This window comes from Carassius gibelio, chromosome B18 (assembly GCF_023724105.1).
Source record: "Carassius gibelio isolate Cgi1373 ecotype wild population from Czech Republic chromosome B18, carGib1.2-hapl.c, whole genome shotgun sequence".
Lineage (NCBI taxonomy): Eukaryota > Metazoa > Chordata > Actinopteri > Cypriniformes > Cyprinidae > Carassius > Carassius gibelio.
Window position 1 is genome coordinate 28,879,270 of NC_068413.1, and position 20,563 is coordinate 28,899,832.

At 36.7% G+C, this 20,563-nt stretch overlaps 1 protein-coding gene across 1 annotated transcript; it reads left to right on the forward strand.

Annotated features, from left to right (window-relative positions):
* The first annotated feature begins 1,808 nt into the window (after nt 1–1,808).
* On the forward strand, nt 1,809–4,840 carry LOC127977494 (extracellular calcium-sensing receptor-like). The gene is made up of 6 exons (XM_052582381.1): nt 1,809–2,008; nt 2,087–2,372; nt 2,492–3,274; nt 3,388–3,615; nt 3,742–3,865; nt 3,945–4,840. The coding sequence occupies exons 1-6, from the start codon at nt 1,809–1,811 to the stop codon at nt 4,838–4,840; spliced, it is 2,517 nt and encodes an 838-aa protein (XP_052438341.1).
* Nucleotides 4,841–20,563: the final 15,723 nt, after the last annotated feature.

The window sequence follows — 20,563 nt, forward strand, 5'->3', positions numbered from 1 at the left end:
TACTAGGCCACATATCACACTTTTTGCACACCGTTCATATTCATATACTGTGTGAACATATAACATGATATATGCAAAATATTAATATTCATATTCAAATATAATAAACAATGTGAAAAATAAAAGTGTGGCAATAAACATTTTAATTGTTTTATGTTACTTTGTTGTCACAGAAGTTTACCTAGTGTTAAATGGGTTAAATGCAGCATGTTGAGTATACCTGAACTGTCCATTATTGGCAGTACAAATAGATAATGTGTCAGAAAAACTGACTAAGTAACAAACAAACTATCACACAGTTAGAATAAAGTCAAGCTGGGTGCATTGCATCATGGAATACAGTAAATAGCACGTTGTCCCCTGTTGTGTTGGCACTGTTGCATATTGTGGAAAAAAAATAAAAATAAATATTATATGCATACAGAAAAAAAGCATACTTTGAACACAAAACACAGATACCTAAATAGAGACATTATTGGCTATGCATTATTTGTTTATTTATTTATTGTCATGTTGACTTTGACGTAATTAGGATGCATTAGCATTACATTTTATATGGGTTTAAACCACTATCACAATTCTCATACTAGATTTAGGCAAGAAGATAAGCTAAATTTTATTTAAAACTTTTTTGATATGTTTGTTTCATATTCATAATTCGAAAATACCCTACTGTTCTGAGTCAGTTTGACCCAATTCGATTGTCGAGTTGTCGGAAATAATAATAATAATAATAATAATAATAATAATATATATATATATATATATAGTGTGTGTGTGTGTGTGTGTGTGTGTGTGTGTGTGTATATATATATATATATATATATATATATATATATATATATATATATTTTTTTTTTTATAAAGTTTTGTGACTTTTTTTCTCATTTAGGTTCATTAACCGAGTTCGCTGATGTGTTTTGACATGTCCATAACATTCTTTTGTTAAGTTCGTACTGTTCCCGGCACAATTTAACCCAACTATTTTAATGTTCTAAGGCAACTCTACAGACCCAGAATAATAACATTTATTGGTTAGATTTTTATGATTATTATTATTAGTAGTAGTATTATTATCTTATGAAGATAAAAGGTGCTCCCCCTCACTTATTTCAATGCAGAAAAAATATATATTTTGCCAGCCACCGATGGTAAAAATTAGTTATATTTTATTTTTTCACTCTATCTGAAATACTATTTAACTCATGTTGTTTTTCTTTTAACTTTGTTACTTTTTAGGGTCATGAACATTAATACTCATGCAATATTTCAGATTAAGAGTGTGTTTGGCACCATATCCCAAATGGAGAATCTATCATCAGTCAGCAAATATGAAAACTAGAGTCTGAAACCTTTCAAATTATATATAGTTTGTCAAGATTACTTGTTACTTGATTACTTTTGTAAATGTGTAATCGCAAACATCAAAATAAAAAATTGTTGTTAAAAACCTTTTTATAAATCATAAATTAAGATATCCATTCTTTGTGATGTGTGAAAATATTGATATTAAATTGTTTATTGAATGTACTTGATGTTGTATGTTTTTTGTTGTTGTTGCTTTTGTTGTTGTTGTTTTTTTCTTAATGTCGTCATATTTGGAATTACATTGGATCCAGTATGGGTCAATTTGACAGCACATGAGGGTTAAGTTTAGTTTATTTAGTGTGTTGTTTTCTAATTGGCTTAAATTAAGCAAATATTCAGTTCACCAAGAAACACCCACAACATTAAATTCAGTAAATTGTGATCCAAGAGCTGTTATATATGACAACACTAGAGGTTTTGTAGACAGTTGAGGGTTTAGAATGGGGTTCTTACACACATGGCTTCTGTTCACACTAGTGAGAGCAGCCGACCCTCCATGCAAGTTATGGGGGCCTCCTGACATCCCTCAGCTTAGAAGAGATGGGGATGTAACAATTGGTGGCATCTTCTCCTTTCACAATAGCTGGGAGGAAATAATGCCCACATTCACTTCTAAACCAAAGAGGGCAAACTGCAAGAGGTGAGTGCACAATAAGACCTGCCTTACCTTATGCATTATCATTGTTATTTGTTATTTTTAATTTTATTTTATTTTTAGTTTGAGCCTCAGAGAATTTCAAAATGCACAGACAATGGTATTTGCCATTGAAGAAATCAACAACAGAGCTGATATTCTTCCTGGTATCAGTTTGGGTTACAAAGTCTACGATTCATGTGGATCAATAGAAATGGCTCTCAGAGCCTCCCTTTCATTAATTAATGGAGACAATGCTTCTCAGTTGTCCTGTCAAAGACCTAACACAATCCAAGCTATCATTGCAGAAACATCCTCTACTCCAACTATTGCCATTTCTTCAACTGTTGGACCTCTGCATTTACCTGTGGTAAGTTGCTGCATTTTTACTCTAATTGTATAAAACACAAGCAAAGATCTGTAACATAATTTGTTATGCCATAATGTATAATTTTTTATTTTATTTTTTTTCCTGGGTGAAAAATGCAGATTAGTCATTTTGCAACATGTGCCTGCCTTAGTGACAGAAAGAAACACCCTTCATTCTTCAGGACTATTCCCAGTGATTATTACCAGAGCCAAGCACTGGCCAAACTGGTCAAGTATTTTGGCTGGACCTGGGTGGGGGCTCTTTGCAGTGATAATGACTATGGTAACAATGGCATGAACACTTTTATCAAAGCAGCCACAGAATTTGGAGTCTGTGTAGAATTCTCAGAGGCATTCTTCAGGACTGATCCCAGGGAGGACATTTTGAGAATTGTGGATATTGTAAAGAAATCTAGCTCTAAAGTGATTGTCGCATTTGTATCCTACTCAGACATGGACATTCTTCTAGGGGAAATAGCTCAACAGAATATTACTGGACTACAGTGGATTGGTAGTGAATCCTGGATCTCTGATATGAACATTGCTACTGGAAAATGGCATCAAGTTCTTAGAGGGTCCATGGGCTTTGCCATCCCAAAAGCTGAAATAAGAGGCCTAAGAGAATTTCTGACTAATCTTAACCAGTCTTCCGACATACCTTTGTATAAAGAGTTGTGGGAAACATTATTTCAATGTAAACTTCCCCCACAAGAAACTACTGGAAGCATAATCATGTGTGAAGACAATGAAAGTTTGAACAATGTGCAGAACCAGTATACAGATGTCACAGAATTACAAATTGCCAATAATGTTTACAAGGCTGTGTATGCTGTTGCCTACGCTCTGAACAACACAATAAGTTGTAAAAAATGGAACACAAAGCAAAGCAAATGCCTTAAGAAAGTCAACAACACATGGCAGGTAGCATGAATTGCACAGATGCGGAAATGGTCATGTCAATTGCACTCAAAACTGCATTAATTTATTTACATTAATGTATTTGCATGCTTTTACAGGTAATTAATGCCTTGAGAGAAGTGAGCTTCTTCACTGAAACTGGTGAGAAGGTATTCTTTGATAAAAATGGAGATCCGGCAGCAAGGTATGATCTCTTGAACTGGCAGCAGGGGGAGGATGGGACAATAAAGTTTGTTAAAGTGGGTTTCTATGATGCATCTTTACAACCAGAATTTCAGCTTTCATTTAACAACATCAGCATAGTGTGGGCCAAAAATCAACGCCAGGTACTGTGTGTGTGTGGGTGTACGCGTGTGTGTGTGTTTGTGAGCATGCCTATAGATTTGAAGTATCTTACATTACTGTAAACAAGAAGCAAGCTTAGTTGTAGTTCAAATTGTCATGTTATACAGGTACCTGTGTCTGAATGCAATGAGAGCTGTCCCACAGGAACTAGGAAGGCTGTGAAAAAAGGAAAACCTGTCTGCTGTTATGACTGTATTCCATGTGCAGAAGGAGAAATTAGTAATAAGACAGGTATGGTACAAAAACGCATAATATCAACAAGCAAAAGCGTACACTCAAAATAAATTTTGTGTTCACATTTCCCCCTCAGATTCATTGATTTGTCTCAAGTGCCCTCCGGAATTCTGGTCAAACAAATGGAGAGATACATGTGTCCCAAAACTTGAGGAATTCTTATCATTTGAAGATGTGATGGGAATTATTCTAGTATTGTTTTCTTTATTGGGTGTGTTTTTTACATTAGTTATTGCAGTAGTTTTCTTTGTACATAAGGACACCCCCATAGTAAAAGCCAACAACTCAGAACTGAGCTTCCTGCTGCTCTTCTCACTGACTCTGTGTTTCCTCTGTTCACTTACTTTCATTGGTCGGCCCACTGAGTGGTCCTGTATGTTGCGTCACACAGCATTTGGGATCACTTTTGTCCTCTGTATCTCTTGTGTTTTGGGGAAAACCATTGTTGTGTTAATGGCCTTTAGGGCTACACTTCCAGGAAGTAATGTCATGAAATGGTTCGGGCAGTTGCAGCAAAGACTTAGTGTCATTGCTTTCACTCTAGTACAGGTTCTAATTTGTGTGCTTTGGCTAACATTATCCCCTCCTTCCCCATATAGGAACATGGATTATTACCAAGAGAGAATAATTTTAGAATGTAAGTTAGGTTCAGAATTTGGTTTCTGGTCTGTGCTGGGTTATATTGGCCTGCTGGCTGTCCTGTGCTTCATTCTGGCTTTTCTTGCTCGTAAATTGCCTGATAACTTCAATGAAGCAAAATTCATCACATTCAGTATGCTCATATTCTGTGCTGTCTGGCTCACATTTATCCCAGCTTATGTTAGTTCTCCTGGAAAATTTACTGTAGCTGTTGAGATATTTGCTATTTTAGCTTCAAGTTTTGGTTTGCTGTTTTGCATATTTGCTCCAAAATGTTACATTATTTTACTCAGGCCAGAACAAAACACACAAAAACACATGATGGGTAAATAATAATAATAATAATAATAATAATAATAATAATAATAATAATAATACTGTCTAATAAAAATAAAAAAAACCTTGCCATCTAAGTGTTAGATTCTGAATTTATCCCTTATGTGACAGACAAATCCAGTGCAATGAAGCCACCTACTACTTTAAGTGAATAACTTACCCCAATATACTGTATATTCAACAAATTATCCCTGATTTTACGAACTCCTTTCAGCAGTATAAACAGATTTATCTAAAATATGCTTTGGGAGTTTTTAAAAATGAAGAAAGATGTTTCATATCATCTTTGAAATGTGTGAGTTTGTGTACTATCAAATTACTTCTGTAACACCTCTGTTTATCAATTTGCTCTGGCTACCTATAGCTGCTCGCATACAATTCAAGGCACTGATGTTTGCTTCTGCATTCTTTAAATAAATTAATTACTTCAGACTTGCTTGCCCTGTAGAAGCTTGTGTTCTACAAATAAACTAACTTCTCTAATCTTTTTGTTCCATGTATCTTTTGGTTATTAGATTTTCTGCTTAAAAAGATAAAAAGAGAAATGAGAAATGGTTTGATTTTCACTGTTTCAATTAGTTGGATTTTTCTTTTTTTGTTTGTGTAAAAAAAATTGATTATGGTTTAATATCTGTTTTGAATGTGTGCCAGTGTGTGTATCATCCCTTCTGTACTGCACCGATATGAAGCAACCACGAGCTCAGTTCATTTTCAGCAGGAGAGAAGCGGCAGCCGAGCCGTATAATCCTGCAGAATTTTTATTTTTTTTCAGGCTTCTGCATGCTATTGACAAAACATAAATTACTTTCTTCATAACAAATAAAACGGCATTTGAATTTTACTTTAGCCTATGTGATCTACAAATACATGGAATAAAATATGAGTAATTTCTGACGTGTTTCAGAAAAAAGTACAGGGAGACGGCAAAAAGCACACCTTGTTAGGTTCTTTATTTTACAACAGATTTTTTTTACATTTCGTTATTATTGAGGGTGTCTTACGACCAAAATTGATGGAGCTGAAGTTCTTTCTGCTGTTATCGGGATGGAGCGTGCGGATCGGGATCCGCAGACTGGAGAAGTGCAGTAGATACTAGTTGCATCTTACTGAGTCTAGTTATAGCACTTGCATATCATTGCTGTTTTGTTGAATTCGATTGCTTCCTTATCTGTAAGTTGCTTTGGATAAAAGCTCTACTTAAATACTATTTATATAAGTAGACGCTTATATTCTACTTATATATATTTTCCCCCAAAATGCAATAAATCCATGATACTTTCTTTCTTTCTTTCTCAAAATGCAATAAATCCACTGAATCAATATGAAAGTTAGTTTTCATATTGAAACGGATGAAAATACACAACATAATAAATTAATCCACATATGGCAGGCTCTGAACTTGGTCAGTACTAATCTTATATGCAGGCACTGGACTAAAAATACATTCATCAGTGATCACTTCCAAAATGAATTAACTGGTCATCTTGTTAATGCTATAAATTAATTACAGAAATAAAATACAATTTCATCATGAATAAGAACATGAACACCATCACATTAGACCACAGTAATTCCAAAATGGCACCTCCCTTACATTCAACTTCCAATAGTGCATTCGTTTTTGCCTTGATAAATTCATTTAGTTGACTAGTGCTATGTGCTGTATTGACAAAAAATAAATGGCATTAAAAAACACTAACACAATCTCTGAAAATGTTTGACAGTGAGTAACTGAGCTTCTCTCACTCTCTTGACTGCAGTAAAGATTGACTCGATCCGAGCAGGGGACAGACGTGCCTTCATCGTGGTCAAATTTCAACACCATGCACAGATAAGTGGTTCTCTGTGCTGGAGAATGCACACTTTTCTTGCGTTTAGACTTAACCCCAATTATTTAAAGTGAGCAAGAATGACATCTCGATGTCGTATTGTCATCTGCTCCGATTGAGCTGAAATCAACAAATTGTCGATATATATATAATTGAGTATGTACATTTTGTAAAAGTGCGGGGTGAGAGTGCAAGACTGAAAGGAAGAACCCGACATTGATAAGCTTCGCCCTCAAAAGCAAATCTTAGGAACTTCCTGTGACTGGGAAGGATAGAGACATGGAAGCATGCATCGTTTAGATTGATCGTGACAAACCAGTCCTCTGACACAACCTCCTATCCTTGTTTGGAACTTTAAAGTAATGACTGTAGAACCCGGATTCTACAGTCACTCGGGAATTGTCACGTGGAGGTTTGGGATGAACTAAAGCGCAGACAGGATGCACAAAACACAAGGTTTAATGATCACAAAAAGGGGAAAACAAAACCCACGAGGGGGAAAACAACGACTAGGGCAGAGACTAAATGGCTTAACTAGACTAGGTTGAGACGATAAACAAAGACTCTTAACACAAGAACACGAACTACAGATAAACAATAACAGGACTCACAACGTCTTCTTCTAAGTGCAACAAAGAGTAACAATATATCACAATATAACAATGAACCGCACAAGACAGTGAACACAAGGGGATATAAATAGGGAGACTAATAATGACATAACAGGTGGCACAGGTAAATCAATAATGACCAAGACTAGGATAACAAGGGCGGGGCAAGGAAACGAGACAACACAAGCACATGACCCAAAGACAAGGCCAAGTGCTTGTACACAAAACACGGGCCTGTCATGATCCTGCCTCAAGACTAGAGGAAAATCAGGACATGAAGGCAGAATCATGACAGGGAACAGCTTATTTAACTTTTTGAGGAGCTTATTGGGACAAACAACACCAAATAAGACTTAAAAAAACAGAGTCACTGACACACATTGTTTGGAATAACGTTAGGTAATGACATTATTTTTTTAGTAACGGGGTAATCTAACTAATTACTTTTCCCATCGTTATAACGGCGTTAATATTACTGGACGTTAAATGCGGTGGGTTACTATGCATTGATTTAATAAACTATGTAATCCGAACGCACCCCTGGCTCACCCAGCGAGTGAGGAGGTGGATTGATAACGAGATAAGCGATTACGATTGGCTAAGGCAAAGTCATGTGTTTCATGGTAGCCAATCAGAGCCAGTGTTTTTACGCCAGCGGTGACACACGCACGCGAGATTCGCAGCAACAGCAGAGATGGTGAGTCAGGAGCAATCCGATGAAAAGTTGCCAATTTCAAGGTGGAAATATAAGCACTAATCCAAATTTATTGTGGTCAAAGGCAAGAACGAGCATGTAATGTGTACATGCCCAGATAGCATACATATCCAGGCCTCATCTGGGCCAACTATGGCACATCTGGCTCAGTTCTGGCAGCGGCAGAGGTTATATGGGCCATCTCTGGCCCACACACATCAAGCCGGCTTTAGTTTGAGTTGTGGCATGCTTTTTATGGGCCAGATCTGGCCCGTGTGCAACAAACCGACTTTAGTTTGAGTCGTGGCTTGCTGTGTGTGGGCCAGATCTGGCCCGTGTGCAACAAACCGGCTTTAGTTTGAGTCGTGGCTTGCTATGTGTGGGCCAGATCTGATATTTAGTATGATATTAATTCATGGTTATTAGGTATTAAAATGTAAAGGAAGAAGGCTGACTTTTTTTTTTCTTTTCCCTTCTGTCTTAGATCTGATAAAGAATCATTGGATTAAGTCATCCTTTCTTTTTCATAATCTGACAGATTTGTCTGTATAATTAAGATAATATTCTGTTCTTTAACTTTGACACTGAACTTGAGGAATTCTAAGTAATAGCAGACAGTCATTCTGGTCATTCATTAGTAATCACTGAACTTGAGGAATTCTAAGTAATAGCAGACAGTCATTCTGGTCATTCATTAGTAATCAGTAACCTATATATGAATAAATTATTCTAGATTGCCAAGGGCATGTTGTTTATATGTTAATTTATATATTGGATAATGATGGAAATAAACTAGGATACTGACATTTGCAATGTAGCTTTATGGAAAGCAGCAATCAATTAGATCAAAAGTAATCAGAAAAAAAAATTCAGTCACCTGCAACATCTGAAAATCAGTCAATACTTTTTTTGGACTAATGTAGTTTGCACATGCACACAGATTATCTGTTATCTTTGTGGGGACTCTCAATAGACGTCTTTAAAGGTGCAGTCTGTAAGAATGTCTGTTTGCTAGTGGTGGAAATAGGTACTGCAGTCCAAATTCAAGTAATGGGAGATTGTTGTTTACCCCGCCCCCTTCTCCTCAGACTCGACCCTCATGCATGTTGCCAGTTTAAGGTCACACAACAGGAACGAGTGCAACTGACAATGGAAGCTGAGGAGACCAAATCATAAGTTGATGAGTTGACTTATCCATGTTATTATATGGTCTTTTTCATACCCTAAAAATGACCTGGGGGTCCGCCAGCGATTTTTTGGGGAGCACAAAGTCAGCGGCTTGATACAGTTGGATCTAAACCGGGAACTTCCGCCAATAGCTTTATGAATTATGAAAAGGTTCCTCCAGTGCAAAAGCCCCTAATGACGTTTGTATACCAGTTAAAGGCAGCAATGCACTAATCTTTGCATAATGTGCAGAAAAAGCACAGAAGAACAAATAACAACCTTTAAAGGTTAGAGCATCGACACAGACTTTGCTTAAAGGGACACTTCAGCCAATATGCATTAAGCTTTGTATTGTTAGAAACCCAGTCATATTTTTGAAGGCTCCTGTATTATTTCCTAATTTGCCCCTGAGAAGGTAGAAATAAGGATTTCATTGTTGCAGTTCCTGCTTATAATGACATAAAATCATAATTTTGCGTCATCCTAAGCAGGAAGTCCCATGGGACTTTAAAATGAAACTTTATGACAAAAAGATTGCCGACCCCTGTTGTTGAACAATTTTAAAATAGTTTGCAATGTCATTAATTTGTGTGTGTATTTGTAAATGTGATGAATGGAACCTTTTTTATCGATTTCTAATGTATGTGTGAAGTGCTTAAGTGGAGTAAAACATATTTTAAGGAAATCAGTTTGCATTGTTTTAACAAGATGCACAGTATACAGAGATGTATAAAGTACTAGAGACCCAGACTTGAGTAAAAGTACAAGTGCTCTATCAAAAAAGTGACTTGAGTAGAAGTTGAAGTGCTCTTTAAGCACCACACTTAAGTAGAAGTACTAAAGTATTCAACATTTTTTGTACTTAAGTATTGCAAGTAGTCTATTTTAAAATTTACTACTCAAGTACTGAAAGTAAAAGAACAAGTATTGTGTTATGTAGTTATTAAAGAATGTAGTCAAAAGTTTGAACATATTTTTTTTTACTATTTCAAATGATTAACCTTAAGGACAATCACAATTCCTTTGACTGTAACTTTTTGTAAACAAAAAACAGTTGCAGGGTTAGTTCGCCCAAACCCATAATAAGACCTCCGTTTATTTTTGGAACACGGTTTAAGATATTTTAGATTTAGTCTGAGAGCTCTCAGTCCCTCCATTGAAGCTGTGTGTATGGTATACTGTCCATGTCCAGAAAGGTAAGAAAAACATCAAAGTAGTGTGACATCAGAGGGACAGTTAGAATTTTTTGAAACATCGAAAATACATTTTGGTCCAAAAATAGCAAAAACTACGACTTTATTCAGCATTGTCTTCTCTTCCGTTTCTGTTGTAAGACAGTTCAAAACGAAACAGTTTGTGATATCCAGTTCGCGAACGAATCATTCGATGTAACCGGATCTTTTTGAAACAGTTCACCAAATCGAACTGAATCATTTTAAACGATTCACATCTCTAATACGCATTAATCCACAAATGACTTAAGCTGTTAACTTTTTTAATGTGGCTGACACTCCCTCTGAGTTCAAACAAACCAATATCCCGGAGTAATTAATTTACTCAAACAGTACACTGACTGAACTGCTGTGAAGAGAGAACTGAAGATGAAGACCGAGCCGAGCCAGATAACGAACAAAAGATTGACTTGTTCACGAGTGAAGAACCGTTTCTGTCAGACTTATCTGATTCGAGAACCGAGGAGCTGATGATACTGCGCATGTGTGATTCAGCGTGATGCAGACAGACACACAGGGCATCTGAACTGAACTGATTCTTTTGGTGATTGATTCTGAACTGATTCTGTGCTAATGAGCCCAGGTAAACCGAAGGCTTGCAGTCAACGCCAATGACGCCATTACGTCGAGCGCAAAAGAACCGGTGAACTGTTTTCTTCGACTGGTTTATTGAATCGAACTGTCAGAAAGAACTACTGGTGATCCGAAAACCGATGCAACCGGTTCTTGACTCGTGAACGAGTCATTATCTGGCTCGGCTCGGTGTTCATTTCTCTCTTCACAGCAGTTCAGTCAGCATGCGCAGTCTTCTTAATCGCTTGATTCGCTCAGTGATGTGCCAGCAAACAAAAACAAAGTTACATACAAATAGGTTGAATGTAAAAATCGAATGTGTGAACGGACATTACATCCAACAACACAACATGTTCTTCCCATAAATTCCATGACTTTTTTCTGTTATGTACAAAATTGAAAAATTACCAGCAATATTATAATATTATAACTGTAATATATAACTGTCTATATTTTTCAGAATTGGTTGGATAAAAATATCTTGTTAGTCAATTAATCAATTCTCAAGGGTTGTTATTTTCATATAAGGAGTTTTTATATCACTCCCAAATAATTTTCAATAGTTATGGGTTCAATCCCATCAGGTGCTCTTGCTTTGTTGAGAGGAACTCAACCTCTAGTCTCTATAAGTTTGGTCAATACTCCTGTTGGCAAATTGTGCTTTGCTTCTCCCTGTAAAATAATCGATCAGTCTGTTCACTTTTTTCAGGAAAACATTGTTTCTTTACCATCTGTGACCGCTTACTGGAATAATGCAGTTGGTAATATCTGTTGGAAAAAAGTTTGGATGCTTCCACATCTTTTTTTTTTTTTTTTTTAACCAATAAAGTAAAAAGAGATTTATTTTTTGTAAAATAATTCATTAATACTACTCTGCAAGTCATTACCTCAAAAAGTTTAAAAAGGATATTTACTCCAGTTGTTCTTTCTGTGACAACTCTGACGAAACTGTAGTTCATTTATTTATTTATTTTTTTTTTTTGTATTGTCCATTTACCAAAATGTTTTGGCAAGATGTCTTAGGATTTATTAGATCTGAAATGTATAATCAATGTGTGTTGGAAGGATGGCTTTGTAGGTTATAATCAATATAAAAAAGGTCATTTTTTTGTAATTCATCTGATCTTGTTACTTAGCAAAGTTCATATTCATAAATCTAAATATATAAATATGTAACTTACTTTTTCTTACATTTTTGAAAGAACTTGAAAAATACCTCTTTTCAATTAAGTTGTCTGAGAACAAAAAGGCCTTACATTATCTGTTTGTTAATTCCTTTCCTTTTTTCAGTGTCATGTAATTCTCATATGATTTATCAATGTGTTTAATTTACATGATTCCCCCATTGTGATTTTTATTTTATTTATTTTAGTTCTCTGTTATTATCTGTATATTGTTTTAAGCATAATATATATATATATATATATATATATATATATATATATATAAAATCCGTCCTTGGGGCATTAAAAAGTGGCCTCACAAAATGGCGATTTTACCCATCAGCCACCATGGCGCTAGAGCCGTGACACGCTGCTAAGCTCTATTAACCAATCACAGCAGTTTTATTATTATTAATAACTGAATACCAGCATGATTTAACAAGGTATGCTGGGTGATGATATACAATTTATATATGTATAAATATTAAAATATATAAACTTTGCTTCCAGACTCGTGTGCAAAGCCCGCGAAAAAGTGGAAGTCTAGCCAGTCAGAGCCATAGACAGTAAAAGAAATGGACACAGCGACCCCATTGGAACTCAATTGAGACAAATGAAGCCCAGTTTTAGCGTTTTTTAGCACTTCCGTTTCTGACGCGCAGACTCAAACGAAGCTTGACGACGTCAGCAACCTGTCTGACAGATGTAAATCTTCTAAGTGGCTGTGCGTGAAAACTGCCATCGTTAATCTTGCAGAGACGGCAAGCTTGAGCGGGGAGTTCTTTGGCGTGAATGAGCAGGAGTAAGTATTCTGATTAATTATTTTGTATAGTATTTTAAAATGTAACGCCAGTACGCCATATTAAGTTAATTGCCTGCAAGCTTCTCCACCTGTCTGTACGGTAATGCGACAGAGAGCCGAGTGGTTATGACGCAATCGTTAGCCTATTTTTTACAAAAACTGTTTATACGGGGCCATAATGTAACATAGAAGGTAATGGAGCCCTTTATACATTGTCGTGTATCTTTAGAAATAAATAATGGACAAACAGAGTCTTTAAACGCCTCAAATGTAAAGTTATTCGCTGTCAAAGTGACGCCAAAATGAATGGGAGTCAATGGGAATGCTATCACAAGTGAAGTTCTGCTAAAAGATGGCAGCCCCCACCCGACTTCAACTTCCGGTCGAGTTCCTTGCCCCTTGGTCAGAGCCAGCGCGTGCAAAGCCCGCAAAAAAGCGGAAGTCTGGCCAGTCAGAGCCAGCGCGTGCACACATCCGGACTGTCTACTCCCTGCTGAGAGGACTGATGAGTTTTCTGGAGGTAAGTACTTTAATTATTCAATATACTTCTCAAATTATAACTACAATTATCAATGACATTTAAAAACATGAACTAAGTAAATTGTACAATCTCTTAACAGAGGCAAGCAACCTATTGCTGTTAAATCTGTTATGTCACTAGCTGGGGCGCTGTAAAGGGGGGGTAAACGATGACGATTCTCGGGGCCCATGACTAAGAGGGGGCCCAGAGAAGGCCCCAATAAAATTGTGGTGCTAAAAAAAAATATTTGATAGTAAAAATTATTAACTTTAAATTATTCTATTTGCGGTTTCCTGGTGTCAAAAAATGTATTTGTTTAGGAAACACAAACGTCCGTGGGCCCCTCTCCCCCTCTCGATTATCATAAAATGGTTTAGTCCGCCCAAATTGTATCCAGTAACCAAGGCAACACAATAGCGCCGGCAGATTCAACTTGACAGAGGATGTGAAAATGCCTGAAAAATCTGGAAGTCAAAAACGGAAAGAGAAAAAAATAAGAGAAGTGAAAGAGGCAAAGGGTCGACAGTATGTTACCCAACATTTCACAAGAAAAAAAGTGGGTTTGTAAGTAGGCCTAAATTGTTAGTGGACCGCCCGTGACAATGATCGTAACCTACGGCACTTTTCTGTGCGTACGCACGCTTTGTACATGAGGCCCTAGGTCTCTACGGTAGCATTTTTCGATAAGTTGGCACGTTTCGATAGAGCAGGGTGCAGAGGGTGCACAGCTTTGCCTCACATGCAGCCAGTGTCGGCATCTTTGTACGAGGCGGCGCCCACTTTCAGCACCCTGCTGCGGTCCACGCTGTTGCACCTGTCTTGCAAGCAGTAACTTCATGAACTCGAACTATCAGCTGTTTGTGAGGTTTCAGTGCCTCTCTTGAAGATGATGTGGAGTTGTATTACTACACTGTCCCCTATATTGTCAAATACAGCATGATTCATCTCTGCCAACCATCTTCACATAATACTTTCACATTATCTGATCCAGACCGTCGGCAAAACTCAATTTAAACAGCGCAAAATCACTGCCTGTGGACGTTATAGATAGAAATTATTATATTTCTGTTTTTATTCACACAATAAGTATTTAAACTAGTTTTAATGAAAATTCGTGTAGTTTTAGGAAAAGTCAGGGAGCAGCAAGGCTTTGTGATTTATTTAGACAAAGTTACTGACTATGCAAATTTCAAAACGGTCAAAATGATGCCATGTTCATTCTAGTGTTAAAGATAATTACCATAAGTTTAAATGTTGCGGTTAAAATGAATGCTGGTGGCTGTTGGAATGTTAAAAGTGCATGATAAGGGAACTCAATTTTCTCAAACGCACTTCAGTGTTTGCGTTACATTTCAACTGTCATGTTAAAAATATCATGTTAGATTAGATTAACTTTATTGTCATTGCCAGTGTACAGTACAAATATTCATACAAATATAAATATATGTGAATACCACTGATCTATATATATAGATCAGTGGTGAATACACTATATTACACATGTACAGCTATGCACAGTATATACATTATACAGTACTGAAGTAGTGCGGTATTACAGAGGACAAATTACAGGTGTGGATGGACATGGGATGGAGTTCAATTGTCTGATTGACTTAAATATATGAGAATGATAGTCAAAATACCATAAAAGAGGATGATTTTATGTAAATTAATATGAAAAAACTCTCAGCTGTGTTGGGGGCCCTGTCAAGATTCTTTTCATGGGGCCCAAAATCCTCAGCAGCGCCCCTGGTCACTAGTGCGTGCCCATGTCTGTCATGTTAACATTTGGCCCTACTTATTAATAATAATTACAATAAAGTATTTTAAAAACTATATATATCCTCACAGATGTGAAAGGGGACTGCATTCGTTTAACATAAGTTACTCCTGAAGCGCTGCCACTTCTTATAGACACGGCGTGAGCACACACAGAAATGGCCGAACGCTCACGGGAAAATACGATATTCTCTTTTAACCTCACAGCGGTTCCCGGCGAGTGTGTGTCAGAAACATTAATATATGTTCCCATGTTATCATTATATCTGCCTGAGAAGTTTTCCATTGTAGCTTAGATTATTTTTTTAGACCATTTTGTCCTGTAACGTTAAAAAATCAGGGCTTTTCAGAGATAACGTTACCAAATGTTTGGCGTTTTCATCATGACAACCCCCCCCATCCTGACTGACATTAACTGGATGATTTAAATTCAGCACTCTTATAGAGATATGATTTGATAAATCAATATTTATGAGATATTTTAAAACTGTTGTATATTTATTACTCGTTATAGCTATTTTTCGTTATAGCCATTTCATGTTTCCCAAAAACACATTACTGTTCAAATTAGAGACAATGAAAATATACATATCACATATAATGGAAAACCAAATTTTTGGCCATGTTTACAAATAATGTAAAGATGTGTGTATATATAAAAAACACATTAACAAAACTTGTTTTCCCTTATGGGTCTCAGAAGGATATTGGACAGGGGCGGAGTGGGACCAAAAAATCTACCTGGAAATTTCGTAAACCACCGGCCCTAGGTGGTCAAAAAAAAGAAAAATGCTAAAAAATATATACTACTAACGTCATAACCCTTGCAAAATTATTTTAAATATATTAAGAAAGCCACCGCTACTGGTCACGTGGTCTATGGTTAGACTGATTTGTTTAGATCCAGTGAAATTGCTACCTTGACAACGCCACGTGAGAGGCGTTCACACTGCCGCTAACTTGAGCTTCCAAAGTTACCGGAAGTCATTCATTTTCAATGGAAGCTGGCTTCTCTCAGCTGCAAGGAGCGTCAAATTCCTTGACGTTGCGTTTTGAGTGACCAGAACATCAATCCGAGAGTTGAAAGTAATGATGGCCGATTCGTTCTCGTTCTCAAGTCAAGAACCGGTTGCTTCAGTTTTCAGATCACCAGTACACTCCACCGAGAATCGTTTCTGTCGGACGCTTCCGATTTGAGAACCGATGAGCTGATTCTCGTTCTCGAGTCAAGAACCGGTTGCTTCGGTTTTCGGATCACCAGTACACTCAACCGAGAATCGTTTCCATCGGACAAGTCCGATTTGAGATTTTTTTAGATGAATGTTTCCAATCTGTATATTGTATATAATGTATAGGCCAAATGGGTTTTCAGGGATGTTGGACAGTAATTAAGACTCTAAAGACTCTAATGTTTAATAGGAATAAGGGATGATTTATGAAATATCTGTACTGTATTTATAGTTAATGATGACACATTCACAAATTGAGTTTGTAGTAAACAGAACATGAACACGAGTAGAGCAGCTGATAAAACTGAACTGCAGCACGTGCCGGTTAGAGCGATTCCCGTTCTCGAGTCAAGAACTGGTTGCATCGGTTTTCGGATCATCAGTACACTGAACCGAAAACCATTTCTTTCGGACACGTCCGATTCTAAAACCGAGGAGCTGATTATACTGCGCATGCTCGATTCAGCGTGAAGCCAACTTACTCACAGCATGTCTGAACCGAAGTGATTCTTTTGGTGATTGATTCTGATTCTGTGCTAATGTTATGAGCGCGGGTAATCCGAGAGCTTGGATGAAGGGCAATCCGGCGAAACGTAAATTAATTTAATAACAAATACATCACAATGGATTATGTTTAGTAAGTGGATCATGGTTTCTGCGCTGATGACACCTAATTTATTTACTTTATATCTTCAAAACTTAAATCCTCATATGCACATTATTGCTGTTACTGTATTTGGGTGTTGTTGCAAAACTCAAATGTAAACTTTTCATGATTATGAGGTTTTTAACTGACTAAAGTTATGAAAGTTATGATTACTGACTTTATATATTTGAATGTTTGATAGACGTGACGCCATTACGTAATCGCCAATGACATCATTACGCTGACCGCTGAACCGTTTTTTTCAACCCGTTTATTGAATCGAACCGTCCGAAAGAACCGGTTCGCGGAAAAGAATCGAACTTCCCATCACTAGTTGAAAGTGGCTCAACTTTATGGTAATAATGAGCTATGACGTAAAACGCCAGCAACCAAATGGAATTCTCAAAACATACATAAAATGTGAGCATATCACTTGCTAATCATTTATGAATGTTTTTGTAAATTATATAGTTTATCATAAACTAACCACTTATAAATTACTTACAACTGAACTTTTATTATAAAGTGTTACTGATTATTAATTGGCGTTGGCGATGTCATTATAGTATGAACATATATAATACAGACACCACTGTCTACCTACCAGTAATTAAATTAGTCATTATTATTAGGCTACCAACATTTACTAACTTGTGCTAGTTCACGGGCGGCTAGCAATAACGTACGTTAATGCTTGAGCAGCGCCACTGTTTTTTCTGTCAATTCACCTGTTGACGCCTGATTTTGGAATAAATCCGTAATTTTTTGAGCACTTTGATGCATTCTCCTCCAGCATCCGCTTCTTCTTCATTCTGGCCTTTATGCCTTATGCAACCACGCTAATCCTTCCAGGCTGTCAATTTTTTTCTTTTTTTCTAGAATTTGCGTGCTTTCTCTCTCTCTCTCTCTCTCTCTCTCTCTAGTCTGGCGTGTGCCATTTTTGGGTCATGCCATTAGACGAGGGGGCAGGGGGCGCTCATTGTCTCCCTACATTTCTGTAAACAGACTTGACCTGCAATCGGTTCATTGGATAAACGAATTCCCAATTCCCAGGAGGTTTTACTCCATTCTATGTTAATTTAAGAACAAACAAATGAATTAAATACTCGTTTCTTCTTTGTTTTTTTGTGACCATGAAAGTTCTGTATGAAGAATATGACGGGGGAGATGAGATGAGTGTGCAGGGGGGTAATAATGACTGAAAAATACAGTGCCGGCCGCTGCGCTCCCGCTCCCGCTCCCGTTCCGGCCACTCTCTCGGCTGTTATGAATAATTTATAATGGGCCGATCATGAAAATTCCTCAACCGGCCGGTCGGCCGACCGGGAAAAGTCCCGATTGCCACTCCGCCCCTGATACTGGAAGAACATTGTAGCCGGAGCTACTTCTCTCTGTTTATGTCTATGAAGAATCACAAAGGTACTGGGTTACTCCGCCGCGGTACCCCCGAAGCAATCTAAAATAGTCAGAATATAAACACTTATTATAGGTGTACTCTAGTGATTCAGGACAAGCTAAAAACACGGTTTGGAAAATGGATTCATGGTGTACTCGCTTATTATGTCCATTTTTCTACATTTTGAACACAAACAAAGTTACGGACCGGGAACGCATGACTTTCTGCAAATGGCAATAGGACCACTGGGAGGAGCCAGAGGAGCTTGATTTTTTCACAGATTATCTGTCTCATATTCTACTGTCAGGACATAATGACAGGTTTAATAAATATGTAAAATATATTTTTTTACAAAAGTTCCCTACAGCACCTTTAAAGGAATAGTTCACCCAAAAATTAAAATTCTGTCATCTACTCACCCTCAAGTTGTTCCAAACCTGTATGAGTTTCTTTGTTCTGCTGAACACAAAGGAAGATATTTGGAAGAATGTTTGTAATCAACAGATCTCGGTCCCCATTGACTTCCATAGTAGGAAAAAAATACTATGGTAGTCAATGGGGACCGAGATCTGTTTGGTTACAAACATTCTTCCAAATATCTTCCTTTGTGAAATAAAGGAAGAAATAATATATTTCTTATAATATATTAATATATTTCTTATAATATATTACTGCTGTACCAGTAAAGGCTTCGTCACACGTGATAAAACTTTTATCTTACATGTTACTTATAATATATAATAAATAATATTAACAACAGTCATATTGACGTTTTGTATATACCTCTGTGCCAGCTTTGTAGTTTCATCGATTGAAATTGTTAACTCACACTCACAGATGACAGAGTCATTGAGCGCCTCAGGCGACCGTTATGATTACATTCGAATGATAGATGGTCAACAAATATTTTTCAAATCATCCACCAAATTATCATCTATTCCTTACAGTTTAACGAGTTCAAAAACATTGTTTTAATGCCTAAATAATATTTTTTTTTTAAAAATTACCTTATCAATATTTCATTTAATTTTAACAAGTCAAATATATAGTCTCAATATTTTAATATGTTTTATTCAATAACAAATAAACAAATGGTAAAAATAAGGATTAAATAAATGTTAAAGCAGAAATAAGATAGCTGTAAAGTAATCTCTGGTTTAAGCTCACTCGCTCCTGCACTTTCATGCGAGCTCAGTCCTCTACGCATTGGATTGTGGGAAATTGTGCTTTAAGTGTACATTGGATGTACGCTCTAGTTCAGAGAGGATTGTGGGTAAAAGTAGTGAACTAATGTAGGGAATGATGTTGTTCACTCAGAATTCGGTCACCACTACAAAATGGCCGACACCCTAAATAGTGCACTATATAGTGGATAGGGAGTGATTTCAGACACAGCTTATATCTTTGTGTTTTGTGTGAATATCTAATGTTAGCCAAATTCAGGGATGACATTATTTATGGCTTGTTTTGATGCCATCAGGGCGCCAAAAACAAATCCACAGAAACCAAAGGAGGACATCAACACCATTGAAACAGACATCAGTAACCCGTAAATTTATGATAAAACCTTTTCTTCCCATTTAACCCATACCCATATTTTACCCATATAACATGTGCTAAAATCTACTTCTAAACTTTGGCCTTTCCCACTAATTAGCCTTGACAGCAAGGAATCGCACCCCACACTTTAGACCTGGAGAGGCAGAGGTCTTAAGTTGTAAGTAATACTGTGTCAGTTCACTAACACTGCATTCAAATATTACAGGTTTACCCATATATCCAAAATACTGTTACACTACGTGTTATCTTTCACAACAATTTAAGTTCTAAAACTGACCGTGTTTAACTCATTAACCTATTAAAATAAATTTCGTACGACCAAATCTGCAGAGTAAAAGAGTTTTACTTCCTTCTACTGTCATTTAACGTTCAAACTAATATATAGTTGTGGTATTCCCCTCTTTAGCATCATCCCACACTGGTTTCAGTAAAGGTTGATACTCACTTTTTTTATGCTTTTTTTTTTTACACAGTGATGCTTTTTTTTCATAGCTTTTTCTTTTTTATAGCTTGGATACG